At 33.3% G+C, this 17,424-nt stretch overlaps 1 protein-coding gene across 3 annotated transcripts in view; it reads right to left on the bottom strand.

The window, feature by feature from the left end:
* The window catches only part of NBEA (neurobeachin), a 534,050-nt gene that overhangs the window by 334,978 nt on the left and 181,648 nt on the right, over nt 1-17,424 (bottom strand). For all 3 annotated transcript variants that reach the window (XM_080377534.1, XM_080377536.1, XM_080377535.1), the window contains exons 14-22: nt 14,138-14,217; nt 13,340-13,402; nt 13,134-13,231; nt 11,122-11,214; nt 7,878-7,986; nt 5,796-5,877; nt 5,462-5,585; nt 4,943-5,135; nt 3,657-4,676 (exon numbers count right to left, since the gene is read on the bottom strand). In XM_080377534.1, the coding sequence (XP_080233660.1) occupies nt 3,657-4,676; nt 4,943-5,135; nt 5,462-5,585; nt 5,796-5,877; nt 7,878-7,986; nt 11,122-11,214; nt 13,134-13,231; nt 13,340-13,402; nt 14,138-14,217 (1,862 nt within the window). The remainder of the gene's footprint in view (nt 1-3,656; nt 4,677-4,942; nt 5,136-5,461; nt 5,586-5,795; nt 5,878-7,877; nt 7,987-11,121; nt 11,215-13,133; nt 13,232-13,339; nt 13,403-14,137; nt 14,218-17,424) is intronic.

The raw sequence follows: 17,424 nt of genomic DNA, 5'->3' as shown, positions 1-17,424 counted from the left end.
CAAATATCATTTTAGCAATTTTGTTACTCTTGTTAATTGGCTAAAAGTTTTGTGGATCCTCAGGACACTTAGATTCTCTCAACAGGTGATGGATGTGAATTTCATTCCCCTTCAATACCTACATAGTCATGACAGTTTCCACTTGGTGATTAAAGACAGATGTAAAAGATATACATAGAGGATATGATGGAGAATACCATGAAGAAAAAAGCAGCAAAGAACAAACGTTTTGATCTAACTTGATCATATTAATAATAATTAATAACAATGAAATTACAATGTGCAACACCTCTGAAAAGAAATACAAAGTGCGATCCTTGAAACTACTTTAAAGTGACTTTAGATTAGCTTAAAGCTGGCAAAATAGAAAATATACTTGCTTTGCTCACATATTCATTTCCTGATCTCAGCATACTGTTTTACATCTGGAATTTAAAAGCAAAGACATTTAAGAAATATTTGTGCTAGCAATACAGAAATGGACATGGCATTGGAGTTGACTTGGAAAGCTTCTTAGATCTTTAGTCTGTTTTTGATCTTCTGTAGCCAGCATTTTGAGAGCAGAGCAGGTTCCCTTCATTCAATTAGACCTATTGGGATCAAAATTGTTACTCTTGCTTTCATTTGCTCTATTTTTTTGATGTCTTTAACTGATTCTTTTCTTCTTTTCTTAGACTCATCTAAGATTCACATTTTTTACGTTAGTCTTCTGCATACTGCTTTCAACTCCATTTTCAGTCCTTCTTAGTTGGGACCATAGGAAAGAGGTAATTTTGTATTCTTCAATATTTGATCTATTATTGATAAAGGCATTAACTCTTCTTAGAAGTAAGCAGGAGTTCCCATCTCTACTTTGTTGTGCAATTTGTTGCTTCTCTTCAGTCCATTTGAATAAAAGACAGCTTACTTCTTACTGATAAGGTGGGGAGCTGACTGTAGATCAAATTTTTAGAAAATTGGAAAATAGCAACTCCACATACCACTTGTTCTCTTTTGGGTATAACTACAGGTGGTTGTCATGTCAGCAGCAGTAATGGTATCATAACTCTATCATAACAGAAGAGTTTTATCCAGTCAATAACACCATATTTCCAAGAATGGACTTCGATGTGTGTTGTGTAAACTGCCATGAAATCCAACTATCTGCACTTGGATGGACAGTCTTTAAGTAATTTTCAGTGTTTTCAGTTGTCTCAAAGGGATCATATCTAATGTGGCAGTTCCTATGCCTGCTGCAATCAAAACACCAATCTCCAGCTCCACTGTAGATATGTTAAAATTAACACTGTTCTTTACTCATGAAAACAATAATGCTTGATTTATCTTTTATTTAATACATATTTAGATCTTTTTTTATTAATATTAACTTCATTTAAACAGAAAAGATTTAAGTATGGACAGCTTACAGTTCACAGGGTATTTTGAAACAACCAAAGAGATTAAAAGATACTAATTTTGACGATTACACAGTTGATAATTTTTTTAAGAAAATTATTTCAAAGAGATATTAATGGCTTCAGACATATCAATTCAGTGTAGTTGTTCATTGATTTTAGTGGGAATAACTGTAATTTAAGTAGTAGATGGAGAATCATGGAAGTTAACTTGTAGAGTCAGACTCTGGAAGAGTACATGGTTTGTAGATAATTTACAGGTTCAGATGATATAAGGAATTTTGTGAGTAGCTGGGAGTAAAACATTTTGCTTCTCTCTTACAATGATCTGATACAAAGTTATTAAGACTTATGTATCATTTTAATCTTAACAAATAATTATAGTATTTTAATAAATATATTAATTATTCTAATAATAAAACTTAGGGGTTTACTTTTCTATTATTCAACTTTATAGGTGAAATTAATCAAGAAAAAAGGTTAAAGAACAGAAAAGTCCCAAAGTCACACCAACAGGATTTTCTACATTAGCTACTACAAAGTAAGATTATCCTTTACAAATTCACTGTATTTATGGGTGCATATATGTACATAGCAATTGAACACTAGCATTTCCTTTGTCTTCTACTCTTTAAACAAAAAAAAAATGCGTTTCAAAATAAAAATGGACTGCTCCTTTTTCTTGTTATCCTACATTCATTCCATTTATCGGTTTCCATGGCATTAACAGTCTTAATTTTAAGACTTAAAGTATTTTTTTTTAACTGATATTAATAAGTACACTATTTCTATTGAGAGCTTTTAGGGCTTGCTCTTTATTACACCGAATACTTTTAAACATAAGGATCCCTAAGAATGCTTGATAGTGTGTCACTGATGTGAGGATTTTCATAGTTTTGAAAAGTATAAGAACCTTAAACTCTTATAAAACCTTTCTAGGGAATGCAAGAGCTCCCTCTGCTTTTCTTTTCAAAACAGAGGTTCTTACCATAGAAGAAAGAATTAGAAGAGAGATTGTTTCTGTATATTAGAACCCACTGGTCTGATTAATCTTTTTAATTTTTTTTTTTTAAAGGGGAAAGTATCCATTTTGGAAACCATGATTCTTTAAATAAATAAATTAAAATATCAGTTCACTGGAGTTTTTCTGAAAGTATTGTCTCCCTGAAGAACAAAGAGGGCAGGCCGATCGCTGTTCTTTCATCAGATGACATGTACTTTGAGTGTACTTGAGTGTATCTCTGAAATTCTTTCTTCTGATGATTTGGTACACACTACACGGTACCAGGCAGAGCAATTTCTGACAGTCTTTGTTTGGCTCTTCTTCCATACTTTCAGGAAGTCTGCTTGAATTCAAAATCCTAGAAGAAAAATGCTGGTGCACACACGGGACGTACTGTCAGCTAGTAAAATCTTGAAGGCAGTAATTTTTTTCACCTTATAACATCCTTATAAACAATCTTTGGTTACATGCTACAGTCTCTGAACAATGCCAGTGAGGAAACTAAACTTTAAAAGTTCAGATTATTTTGCTGTGCATACAGAGTACAATTCTTTCAGAGTAGTATTCTGGCTTGGCCCTTCCATTTTCAGTATGCTATGGGTCTCACAAAAACAGTAATTTCTCAGAATTTTTCAGAGGGAGACCTAGGCAAGAAAGGATCTCCAAGAAGAAAGTAAATACTTTTTTAATTAATAATTCTCTGGTCTGGGAATCAAGTTGTAGTTTTTCTTCTCTTATACCTAAACTATTCATTTTCTTGTGTTAGGCTCAAATACGAAGATTGCTTATGCCAGCATTCCTGTACAGGAAGAAATACAGTCTACTGAAGTGTTGTAAGACTACACTCTGAGAAAGGTACAGCAAGAATAAAAACCACTTCAGTGTGATTTCATAGTAAAATATAGATATTTTGAATCTTAAGACATAATAACAAGAAAGTCTAAAGCAGAATTCTAAAAGTATCTGTGAATGTGTCCAGAAGAACTAAAGAAAAAAGACGAAAGATTCTCTTAGCTAAGATTTTTAAACTAAAGCATCCACAATTACAAGACATATTTTTTTATACGGATATGAAAGACTTCACAATCCTTACACATCATGGCATTTTCAAAGCAAATAGGCTTGGAGGATGGACACCATTCATATAATTAAAGAAATATACCTCAAATGCCTTTCAGATCTCATACTATTATTTTATCCAGCAGCAACAAAGAGCAATTACATTGGAAAAATACATGACTACAGCACTTGAAACACACCTGAGTTGTGGTAGTTGTCTGGATCTTCCGTATCTCCTTTCCTGCTTCCTTACCATCATCAGATCTTTCTGTATCTGAAATTATACTTCCTGCATCAACACTAGGTACAGGCTTGCTTCCAGAAGACTCTGTCTCAAGAGTTGTAGCAGTCATTTCAGCATATTCTAATCCTTTAGATGATGAAGCCAACTCCCTCTCAGAAATGCTACTCATTCCATCTGAAGTTGTGTGAATCTTGAACTCCTTGTCCTCTATTATACTTGAAGTACATGTTATATCTACACTACCTGTCATATGCGCAAGCAATCCCAAATCGTCATTTACACCAAGATGCATCTGGGTTTCTTGCACATTTGGAATAGAAATGTGATTACTTGAAAGTTCAGGTAGAAGTTTCTCCTCTTGACTAGGTATTTTATCAAAGAGAAATGAGGTACTGTTAGTAGAAGGTTCATCTTTCTCATCAGCCAGAGTTATTAATGGACCATTGTCTTTTTCCTCATTCTTCTTAATAATGCCCACACTTCCATGGACATTGTTTTGGAGTTTTTCAACAGCAGCACTATATACATTGTCTAGAAGAGATTCAACTTCTACAAGTGCACCATTTTCTCCAGTTACCAATGTCTCTGGTGATAAATCCATATCATCAAGTTTTACTTCAGTAGCCTCTACCTTTTCAGCTTTTATATCAACTAAAAGGTCATGAACTTCCACATGCACTCCTCCTCCTGGTCTCTCAGCACTTCCAAGCACATCATCTGACACCTTTGTAGACATGAGCAAGTCCCTTGTATCTGTACTGACAGGGTAATCTGTTTCACTTTCTGGACTTTGACTTTGTGAAAGGTCTTCTATCTCTCGAATTTCCATTCCACCTTTTGCTCCCGTTGTCTGAGAGGACAGACCTGAGATGGTGCTCACATTCCCTTTCTTCCCCTTTTTTATGTTTTCTTCCTCTTGCCTTTGATACTCTTCATACATTTTTGCTAGATACTCCTTGTGAGCCTCATATGTGACCTTAAAAAGAAAAGTACAGATTACGTGGATGAATATATGCTACGTTAATTTGGACAAAAACTAACAAGAATCTTAACACCACATTATGTACAGTTTACAAATTGTTTGACTTCAAAGGACATAGGATAACAAAAAGTGACACCTTGACATGTATGGAGACAGCCACCAGATGGCACTAAATCACTTTACAGCTTATTTTACTAGCTTGCTAGTCCCTTTGGAGGAGTTACCAGTATTAAAAAAAACATACACGAGCCATTTCTTACCTTGGAATGAGCTATAGAAAGAGTATCCACCCACACTCTCCAGCCTCCCCATTCATATTTTATTGCATGATACAAGAGAATACGGAAAATGTTGTAAACCATCTCTGTGATCTTCTGCTCTTCAGAGTTCTTAGGGTTAATGTATCCCAGAGAAAACATCCAGTCCTGCCACACTGAACACTGAAGTAAACATCTAAAGTGAAATAATTAGGTCAAAATATATCCAGACAAAGCTTCTTTATTTTAATATTATGATGGGTAAAATGGGAGGGACATCTCTGAACATCAAACCAATGGTAGAAAGAAAAGTACTTCAGGATGGATAAAAAAATGAAGTATGTTCTAAACAGAAGAATCCAGTATTAGTTGCTGAATGAAGAAAAATTACCTCAAACCTATTACATGACATTTTTTTTTATATATTCCATTTAATATACAGTATAAAACTCTACAAAGAGTATAACAGACTGCTATTATACACAAAGCAAGGATGAGAAAATACTATTTGTAGTGACATACCTTCTGTTTTCACGGCTATTGCTAAAAAGTTTGATCATATCAGATAAGAACAAACGTCGAACTTCCATCAGCTCTGCACTTGGTGTGGAGTTTTTTAACAGTGTTGCCACCACCTTAAGAATCACTTTGAAAGAATAAATTAGTTATGTAACACATTTCAACAGCATTAAAAAAAAAACACCTTGCTGACAGCAACTAATGTAAGTAGTAACTGAAACCCGTATGTATTAGGGATACACTAATGAATTGTTCTCGCTTTCTGAATCATACTTTCAAAAAATCCCACAACCTCTAGGCAATACATTTATCATACAAACATAACATGGGTCCTTACTTGGATTCTGAATTTTCACTGTAGAATCTGGCTCTGGATGTGGTTTATGAACAACTTGAGTGCATACTTGCTCTGTCAAAATCTAAAACAGAACATTAAGTTCCTTTTACCATTTTTAATTAAATGCTACAGCATGTCATTGTTCATTTTTAATTGTTAAGAATATTTACCATGGCCCCACTCTAACTTCATACAAAACATTTTGGTAAAATATTTTTAGTTTTGAAGAATGGAAACAAGCAATTCCTCTGTGCAAGGAACAAAACTTTCATGTTTGAACAGGGACTCATTAACTAACTTTTTAGTTAGCTGACTAAATACCCAATAATGGTGTTATAAACATATTTCATTCACATTCCTCATAGTGTTATACATTCACAGATCAAAAATTATTTCATTAGCATTGTACATCAAAAGATATTTTCATAAATTCCAACCATAACAAACCCCAGTAATCCTTAAAAGCGCGTTTGGTTTTCTCCAGCTAGGAAAGAGGAAGAGTCACGGACAGCATTCCATAGGAATAATCCTGGGGCTTCACATAATGAGCAAGACAGATCATTCTTCTGATTCATGAATTGTACCTGACAAACTAATTAATCTGTACTAAAGCAACACCACAAACTTTTTGCATTGGCATACCTGTCTCTCATTCTGTGTATGCAACTTTATTTTTAAGAACAAGCTAAAGATTTGAGGGTATTCACACAGGATTCTCAATAAGTACATTCAAGCAAATGTATTTCAAAATAGAATCATTTCACTAGTAATTCTTATATATTTTAAAGTAGAACTGTAGCTCATTCGTTAATCAATAACCAAATTAATGTCAGTTGTAAGCACAGTACCTTTGATTGGGACTTTACATATCGATATTTAAAATAGAATACAAATACGCCTTTGCTTTGTATGAGAGAACATGGAAAATATCTACATCAGTTCCTTGGCAAATCCTTTGTACTTACAGCACTTAACTCCTTTTTCTCCTCTGCTGGCTATTTTTTCAAATGTAAATGTCTGTGGAGTCCATGAAGACTTTAATTTTGTTATTTACGTATTTTCTGAGAATACCAATCACAGAAGCTCTCAGAAATCTGAATGCATGGATGTCTGGACTACGAGACCCAAGCGGTCAAACCACACAGGGTAAGCTTAGATATGTACAATAAAAAAGACCTTGATATCCGAGTAAATCATTGGCAAATAGGTGATGTTTAGGTTTCTATAATCATAGGAAAACTTTTTCTACATCACTCAGACCAAGAACCCTAAATACCAACCACTCTTTTAGTCTTCCATGTCTTTCCTGGAACCAATCCTGAGTATCCAGCCATTACACCTACTCATGTTTAAAAAAAAATAAAATAATAATAATCTTCCTAGCGCATAAGATCCTCAGAAATTGCAAAAGATTCAATTCTAAGTCACCATTTTAAAAATAATTGGAGATTGGACATGATCTTTATGCATTTGCAGGCATGAGGATATGGGTTTCAACCAACTTGATGTTGACAATACTTTGCTTTAACAAAATTGCTCATCATCAAAACTGAAGTTTCTGCAAGTGCCTGATAGAACAGTTGAATGCTTCGAGGTCATATTCACTCACCTCAAGCAGTATCTGTTACATGAAAGTGGCTGTGTTCAGTTATAATTTTGGCATACTATCAACATTAGTAGTCAAAAAAGAAAAAGGACTTTTCAAACTTTTGTAAACTTGAAAGAAATGGTAAGGAAAAGGAAAAAGAAAAAGGGAAAAGAAGGCATCCCTTTGCCTCCAGCACTTTTCATTGTAATGGAAACAGAGTCCTCCAAACAATTGAGGAGTAATAGCAACTGGAGGTCTGCAGTAACTTTTTGTGTGTGTGTGTGTGTACAGTGATAAACATCTTCAGCAGCAGGATCTCTTCCATCACCCTTTGTAATACTGTAAGTAGAAAGTTTTATACTTACAATGTGTATCTAAAATTTTCTCAAAAGACATGAGAATCAGGATATTGTAAAACACAGAGTCACAACAATATAACTAATTAATAATTTTTTTCAATAGAGATAACAATCTCTATGTTTAATAATTTGTACCTCATAAAGTGTATTATATGTTGTAACGGTCACTGTATTTGTGTGTAGCATCAACCTTTCTCCAAGAAGTGTGAAAAGACTGTGAGTATGCATGATTTCAACCTTTCGCCTGGAAGAGAAAATAAAAACATCAGGAAAACACCAAGCATGTTGAACATTTTAAGTAAATGCAAAAATCCTAAAGCCACTTATTTTGATGTACTAAAAAGTTCTCAAATGTTATTCTATAAATATTATGAAATAAAAACCATTTAAGATCCTTCCCAATATGAATGCAATTGTAGGAACACACAGAGGTTCTCAGAACACAATGTTATATTTGGGTTGGGTTTTTGTATAAAAGAAATGATGCATAATTGTCACCCTCCATTACGTTTACAGTGGAAAAATCACTTTCCACTTTTAGAGTGGAAAGAATCCCTTTCTATCTTACTGTCAAGCTGAAAGGGTTCAAGATGTTCATAGGCTAGCTAAAATGTGATCACTGCAGAACACATTTTTTGTTGCTCTCTCAAAGACTTAGAGGACAATCCAACATCAGATCTTCCAACATACATACTAACACATATGAATTTATCAGTACTGCCATTCACTTTATACAGCATTCCCTTGTGTAGCCAAAATAATTAAATCCTGGAATAACATAAGTTCCAATGCAAAAGAAATAAAATCCTGAAAAAGTTATGACATTCCAAGTGACTGAAGTGATTTTTACAGCTAGGATCAAATACTACTCAAATCTTAAAAAGCAGAGAAAGCAGCTCTCATCAGTGAACTCCATCTGTCCTAAACCACTACTCTTTCAAAACTGGATATAACATTATAAATATATAGAGGACTTCTAAACTGCATAATTAAAATTATCTACTACTGTAATGAATATGAAATAATATTCAAAATAATTAATAATCTATATTAAAGCAGCAGAAAAACATGAAATAACAAAAAGTACAGCAAAATTTCTGTAAAATTTTATGCACTCAGAAGCTAAGAAACTCCCTTTTCACAATTACTGATTATAATAACACAGGTTTAAATTACATAGATTCATTCAAAAACTTTTGAAATTCATACATTGTATTATAATTTTCAAATAACCACAAAAGAGAGTCACAACAATTAACAACAGTGTGTACTCTTCTGTGCACAGAAGAGAGTTTGTGAGTTACTTAGGAGAAAAAAGAAACAGCAACCTTATGAGCTATGATGTAGCGCATGGAAGTGAAAATCCATTGGAAGGTTTAAATATGCAGATAAAACGGAAAAGCAAATAACAGACTGATTTCAGTGGTGCTGTAGAAAGAATCAGAGATGGCATAGCACGAAAAAAAAAAAGGATTTTGCCAGCTATTAAGGTTAGACAAAGTAGTCTATCATCACATATCACAAAGGAAAATCAATTAAGTTATTCAGGCTCTCACCTAACACATTACTGGTCACTTCTAAGAATCAATTACCTCCACTCTATAGTTTATTCTGCGATTAATATATATGAACTACAGCAATGGTAATTGGTTTTGTACCTACATAAATATTGCATTGGTTCAGATTTCATAAATCACATTATAACATCTCTTTAAGCAATTCTGCTTTAGTGTATTAAAATACAATTCCTGTCTCCTGTACTGTGAAACAGAAATGTAAGTGCTGTATAATTTTATGTAGTTTATAATTTCACAATGCCTTAGAATTTCCTGTTGTTGACTACAGTTTTATCAAATCATGCATATGCACACATATGTACGTGCACAATTAGGCAAACTTCACAAACACTAGGTGTAAGATATGAAAATGGTGTGTGTGCATTTGTACATGCTGAAATCTACATAAAATGTGGATATTTACAGATGTTCCGAGGTCTGAAAATTTAAAAAAAAAACTTTGAAAGTTACACAGACTATTCAAGTGGATTTCAATTACTTCAATTACATGAAAAATAAAGTTAATTTTGTGCTATTTACTTTCACTCAACAATGGAAACTACACCGATCTATCCATAATTACAAGTAGATGCTAAGGAAGGACTGAAAAACGAAATTTCAGATTCTCAAAAATCTCTAATTTTTTTTCTGTAATGTTCCACTGACAGAGTTTGCTACTTGATTTACCAGATAAATAAGAAGTATTTTAAACAAATGTATATATTTGGACACAATCAGGCTTTTGCACAAGTTGAACGTTCATCTGGCATATTTTACTTAATCCAACTCCTATCAATGTGAATGATTTTCAGCACCCTTGGAGATTCTTGAGTGGACTATCAATTTGCTTTATTAATTCCCAGAATACTATTAGGCTTTCTGGATCCCCAAAGAAAAATCCTATTTGGGAGCATATTCTCAGCTAACTGTCTCTCAATTATACAGTCATACTTTATTGATCTTACTGAGAAAAGCATGTCTAGCAATACCGCACTCTGGCTGCATTCCTAGCTCCTTTCTCTTCTAAGGAGGTTTTACATGATGAAGTCTCTTGTGAAGGACATGGCTAATTTTTATACTGCACAGTCTCCCACTGGAATATCATTTTGGGTTAACCCCAGCAGGAAGCTGAATACCATATGCAGAAGGGGAAAAGTGAGCAGCAGTAGGTTACAGAGCACTGCATGCTTCTTAATTCTTTCTTAACACAGAATATGGAAGATGAGACTAAGTACATCTATTTCACGAAACCAGTTATTTTACAATGTGAATATTTCTTGCCCACAGATATGTCCTTACCTCTTTTTTTTATAACCGTTTACTTAGTCTGTTTGCTTTTCTGAAACTTTCCCGTGTGAATAACATATTCTTCTATTTCTTTTTTCCCATCATTTCAAAGCTATTTTTAAAAGTACTGCTCTGAAACTTTTATTGCCATGACACTGAAAATTCTGGCAACGCATTTTTGATTATACTCATATGTTTTGTGTTATCCTTAGATGAACATGCAATAATCATTTATAATATGTAGTTTTGGAAAATGTTTTTCAATAGTTTAAAGACTTGAATTTCAGAATATCATATATTTGGCAGACAATCACTCTATCTTTCCAAACATCACAGTGGTAACAAGTTAACTGGAAAATTAATCTTAACCCAATATATAAAGCTATCTCTGTGTGCAAATTATTGACCAGAAAAGCTAACAATTTTATTTTAAGTAATTCCTGAAGACTGTCAAAGAATATACAGTAATAATGAAAAACAAGGGAAGAATTGTGAACTTAAATACATCACTATAAAAATTTAAAAACTACACTTACTTATGACCCAAGTGTTTAAGAAAATATCCAAGGACCTTCAAAGCTTGCACCCATATACTCTCACTTTTGGAAGCCAACAACTTATAAATTACTCTAAAAAAGAAAAATAAATTCAACAAATTTTTCAGTTTATAACTAAATACCACATATAGCAATTGTATTTCACTGAACTATGATATTTCTTAATAAATAAAACTACAGAAATAGTAAGCTACACAAAATGGAATGGTATACTAAAAGCACCAAGCACAGCATAAGAACTTGATTGTGAATTCTTTAGGTAAGAGAAATGATGTCTTTTGGTTCAGTTCAATGTTTTTTAACAGAAAGCAACCTTGGAGCAATCAAAGACAGTCTGAGCAGATGTAGCTTAAGACGAAGGAAGCAGACTGGAGCACATAAGGTCATATCCTGGAGTTTCCTGGAGTACCTCGATGCTACTGAAAAACTTTTCATTTTGGAAAACCCTACTCAGTATCCTTTCCACACAGGACAGGGTACCTGCATTTCACCACAGGATGTTTATACTGAAGTCTCATATGTTAAAAGTAAAATATGGCAGTATGTTACACAAAACCCCATATACACATGCCTATGAAGCTGCATCCTCATTGCATCAAATCTGAAGTAAAAAAACCCCAACACCATCTTTTTTTAAATCTTGGATAAAAAAAGGCCTCAACATTTAACTAATTTACTTTATTCCTTATTTAATTAATATGATTGGCTTAAGCACAAACTCTACAGTCTTTCACAAAAGTAATCACCCTTGATTTGAAGGCACCAAGAGACAGAAAACATTGCTCTTTCCTGGACTGTTCTTCAACAAATTTTGAAATTTATATTTTAGTTTCCCATTTGAATCAGCTGAGCTTCAGCTTTTAGCCATTCTTTTTAGTCTTTCTTCACTAAGGAGCACTTCAGCAGACAATATCTCTCTTTTTTGAAAAGAATGATGCATTACTAAACAACATCTGAGGCTTTTGTCCTCTGATAACCTAAGCAGATGAACCCCTAATTCTATGTAAGACATTTTTTTTGAATACTTAAATGTTGCAGTACTGTGCATTCTATCCACTTTTTTGACACAGACTTTTGAACACACAGACTGCATCATCAAGCAGTTTTAACACTGGTGCCACAAATGTTACATAAAGATGTCTTAAATCCTCTCAATCAGTCTGACCCTTATTTGAAAGGTGTCAAGAATAGAATTTAGTCTGAATACAGACAATTATAAACAGAAAACAAAGTCCTAACCCTGAGTACAACGAGTCTTTCCTTAAACTAGCATTGTCATTCAGTTTTAAGTACAAGTATTTCTGTGAAGATCTTAGTATTTTGGCAGAAAGGAGCTTGAATTTATCAGGTAGGTTATTTTCACCCTATTTTGCAAGCCCCTTGTATTTTCCCAAGTATTTTCAGAACATCACAAAATAAAATTCTATATTAAATATTAAATTATTAACATGAAAATTATTCATGTCTGAAAAAAAAAATTAGGCATAAGAAAAAAACAACACTGCCTTCCTGGCAATTAACAGTTATTAGTTTTACTGTCAGCTTAACATATCAATTCCACAGATAGTTTTTTGCTCTTTTCAGAGAGAATTTGAGAGGTTAGCACATGGTTTCTCTTGTTTTCCTCTTCTTCCCTCCAGATTACATTAAACATCTGAAGATGGACTATTCAAAATTATTCTGAGATAGATACTTGGCTTTTTGATACATCTTGTTAACTACATATTCTATTTGAGATTGAGAAGTAAGTACAACAGTACATTTACCTTCAAATATCATAATAATAATAATCCTAAGTGGAAATTTTTTTCCTCCAAGCTATCAAACCCACTCTGTTTTTGAAAAAACAAACAAACAAACAAACAAATAGCCTAAATTAATAAAATTGTAGTTTGAAAGATCAGCAACTGTGATATTTATGTGAAAAAAGCAATCTGGAAAGTGATGATACTGGAACTACTTTTAAGATATTTTCTCACTTCACTTCTTACCGTATCCCATTTCTCTGATCAAAGGCAGGTATCATGGATGCTGGATGTTCGGACATTAGTGCCACTAGCAGCTGCAGCACATCATGAATATTTTCATCCTGTATGACAAGCATCAATGTTATTCTACAAACTAACCTCAACAGCAGGCTTCCCATAGAGCTGGTATAGTTAGTTACAGTAAAAGACAGGCAATTACAAAAATGTACCTCATGCATTGTTAATAAGTAATTTAATATGCTCTGCAGTTCATCTTCTTTCACTCCTCGATCCTAAAACAAACAAACAAACAAAATAGGAGGGGCATTATTCAGAGAAAAAACATTCTTGCACATTCTTTAAGTTTGACTTAAGAAAAACTTGGACCAAGTCAAATAATCCTACATTTTTTTCTACTTAAACTGAAAAGACAAAATTCTCTCTTTCTTTTCATTGTTTTGCCTTACCACATTGCCAATTCAAAACAGTATGAAGTCAGAAACCAGAAGAAATAAGCCAGGCCAGAAAATACCAGTTTTCAGTCTGGTCTCAAATGGCAGATTATACCTCAAAGACTACTGTTCAGCTGTAACAGAGTAACAGAATGAGTCCTAGACCATTTCAACCAATGGTAGAACAACAACAACAACAACAACAAAAAAAAAAGGATAAAGCAATAACTAACTTAACTGCCATTACCTTTTTTATTTAACCAATCAAGCAACTATCTGTTATCACAAAAGAAAAGAAACAAAAACCCAAACAAAATACCTGAAAGTTTCTGTATTGTTATATACTGTTTTTGCAAGTACCATTAATAAAATATATATGGCATAGTTTGGTGAGGTTAATAAGAAATATTGTACGGATTTACAACCTCCATGGTGATTAGAAGTATGTGCATGAACACTAAACCTAACCAAAACAGATACAATACCTGACAAGTACTACATATTTATAATATGAAAGGTCCTATTTCATGTATATAACAGATCTCATTGTTTTACTTCTGAAATATACTGTTTTACCTTCAATATAAGTTGTTTCAAAAACAGAAGCATAAATGCCCTTAGTGATATGATTTCTTTCTGTGAGGGTCGAGGACCATCTGGAAAAAGCAAAATAAACCACTTTTAAATATAAACTAATTCCTTTAATGACTGTCGCTTCTTAAGGAAATCACAGTTCTTACAACATATTAAGTATTCTATTCATTATATAAAAGTTCACATTTGCAAATCATATAATTTATAACCTTTCAGAATCATAATTTACAACACCAATATACGTAAGTGATGTTTCATTTGGAAAAAAAAAAGAAATCCACACAGACACAGGAAGATAAAAGGTAGTAATCAGGTCTAGACTCACCCAATTAAATTAAAGTATATTTTCTGTAGGTGTCTTCATATGACCCAGGAGTTTAAAATCCCAATAAAAGCAACTACTCGCTTTATTGACTAGATCTACTCAACTGACCCAATGTCAGTGCCCAATTCAGTATAAAAAATATTAGTTCTATTGACTACACTGAGTTGAATTCCACTGAAAACAAAGGGAGTTTAAACACTTACTACAGGCTACACTGTGGATATGTAAACTTAAAAGGGTCAGAATACAAAGTTGAATCTCACCTAAAATATGGGATAACAACTTGGAATAACCAAGCTACTATGTTAAATACCATCTGAATGAAAACCAACAGAGAAAGGATTAATGAATATTAGCAGTGGCCATTAATCTGTAGCAGAAATTGAAGCTATTTAACCAAACAAAACTACCACCTGAAGAAAACATTAAACTAGCAAAAAAAAAAAATAAATCTGTATTCTATAATACTTTAAACAATTGTGCTTAAGGAAGTACATTAGGAAAACAGAAGTATCTAAAAAATTGAATAAGAAACAGAAACAGAGCCTGAACAACTATATTCACATGAAACTTGCTCTATTGTACTTTTCATTCTCCCCTTTCAATAGTTAAGGATGAACTGGAAATTCCTTTGTTAAGTTTCTACTTTTCAAACAATGTGTGTCATAGCTAATCTTAAATATCGCACAGTGAAGATAAGTGCAGCCGTATTTATCTTTTCATCAACCATTTCATCTTATGCTTATACACACATATCAAAGCTTAGTAAGAATCTCTCAGCATTATTACCAATCCAGATAATGCAGCTTCGTAATGAAGGTTTTTTAATAGTCTCCAGTGCCACTCTTCGAAGTGAAGCCACTGCTGTAAACACATTAATTCAAGTTTGCAACAAGGAAAAACCTGAAGGTAAGTTACATTTGTTTGACTAGCAGGAACAAAACCAGTCATTACTCTCTCAAATTTTTTTCCCTGTTTAGAAGTGCAGAGAGAAGAACTGCATACTTTTTAGAAAGAAGCAAATAAATTTAAACCTCTCCCTGCTACTACGTATAAAAGCAGTAAAGAATATTGTTGTAAAAAATCTGTCACATAGACTTTAAAAGTAGAAGAATAGTTTTATACCCATTCATTCTAACGGCACCATGAAACTTCTATTTCCCATTGTAAAAATAGAAGTTGAATTTTTTGGTACTAGATGTGACTACATTAAGTATTGCATGTGTTTTTATGGCAATGGCGTGCTTCTAGCTAGCAGCTATTTCTTTTTCCCTAATTCAGATGCAGATTCAGCTCCTTTAACTGTATCACAGAAATCTGTTTCTTTGCATATCTTCTTCCCTTCTACTCCTTATGGGGATTCAGTATCAGGCAATATCTGAAAACCAGGTCCAAAAACTCAGGCATTTTGTCTTTTCCGGAAGACTAATTATAGAAACACAAAACAGAACACTAAAGCAATAGGGAGCTCTGCAAAGTGTTTCTGTAACAGAAATTTTAAGGAGGGATTAAAAAGAAGATATTCCAAAATGACTGGGAACCTGTTCAAAGATACTCAAGTTTCATACTTCTTATTCACATACCCACTAGTTCCTCTGGAATTATGTGAGAACCCTGGAAAGGGTTCTTCAACACATAGAAGATACTAAAGCAGTTGTTTGCAGGTTATATGCCAAGTAGGCAAAACAATGTTTTTTCCTTTGGTCTTCCAGTACGATTTATTCCTTGTATTTTGGTTGTGCCTTGAAGCTTGATGGCATTAGAATCAGAAAAAGGGGACAGCTTCTACCCAAAAGACTTTATCAGTTCAAAAAATTAAAAGCGGACTGGAAGAGAAAAATAAGAGAGGCTGGAGAAACTGGAGGCTGTGTAACAGTAGACAGGTACAAAGAAAGGAAGAAAGAACTGCAGCAATAATAATGCAACAGTCATCTGATACAGACTGAATAGAATTAATTAATCTGGGAAGTTGTAAAGCTACATAAAATGTTTTGCCATTATAACTGTTATGTCACACACTTTTTGGCTTCATTACTATTTGAAGATTTATTTAAAAAATGCCTTATTGACCAATGGTATAATTTATGCTCTAATTAAAGAATATACATTATACACATATATACTGAGGTAGAGAGAGACAAGTAGATCTGGTTTTTAATTCAAACACTGAAAAGTATTTTAATTTTAAATAATTTTTTAAATGTCCATTAATCTTTGTGCCCATCACTGGATATACACAATTCAGTATCACCGTCACTCAGAAACTGATAAACAGCACTGCTAAAGAGTAAAACCGAACTCAAATCAACAACAAAGGTAATCCTTTTAAGATCTGGTACAGGAACCATAAGTCCCTAATACAAAATTCTTGTTAATTGGCAAAGAGAAAGGATGTCTTCTTTATCCCACACTAGGATGAGTCACCAAATTATTTCTTGCTTTTAGATTTTATTGTGTATGTATTTATTGCAGATAGCACATGATTTACATCATATTTTTTTAATATACACTCATAATGGGAGTTAGCCAGCTTTATCCAGACAAAAATAAGTTGAAAAAATGTATCCAATTCAGCCTTGCAGCACAGACCAATTATAGGGGCATAAACCAGAATTAATTAAGAGCAAATAGGTAAACATATTCATACAGTAGAGTACAATCAGTACTGGTGTAAAAAAGCTGATTGGGAGCTTTGAATAACAAAAATAATGATTCCTAATCCTGCCTTTGGAAATAAAATAATGTGTTAGCAGTTCAACAAGCAACCAAATGCTACATTCTTTCATCTGGCTTTATTATATGTGAAAAGCATGATTTTTCGACTACTTAAATTAATAAAACATGATACAGCTAGCAGAATCTGATCTCCACACATGCATAAATAACATCGCATGTTATGTGGATCACAGAAAGACCGACTTTTTCTTACCATTGCAAAGCAAAT

This window comes from Falco punctatus (assembly GCF_963210335.1).
Source record: "Falco punctatus genome assembly, chromosome: 2".
NCBI lineage: Eukaryota > Metazoa > Chordata > Aves > Falconiformes > Falconidae > Falco > Falco punctatus.
This window is presented reverse-complemented; position numbering and strand designations above follow the sequence as displayed.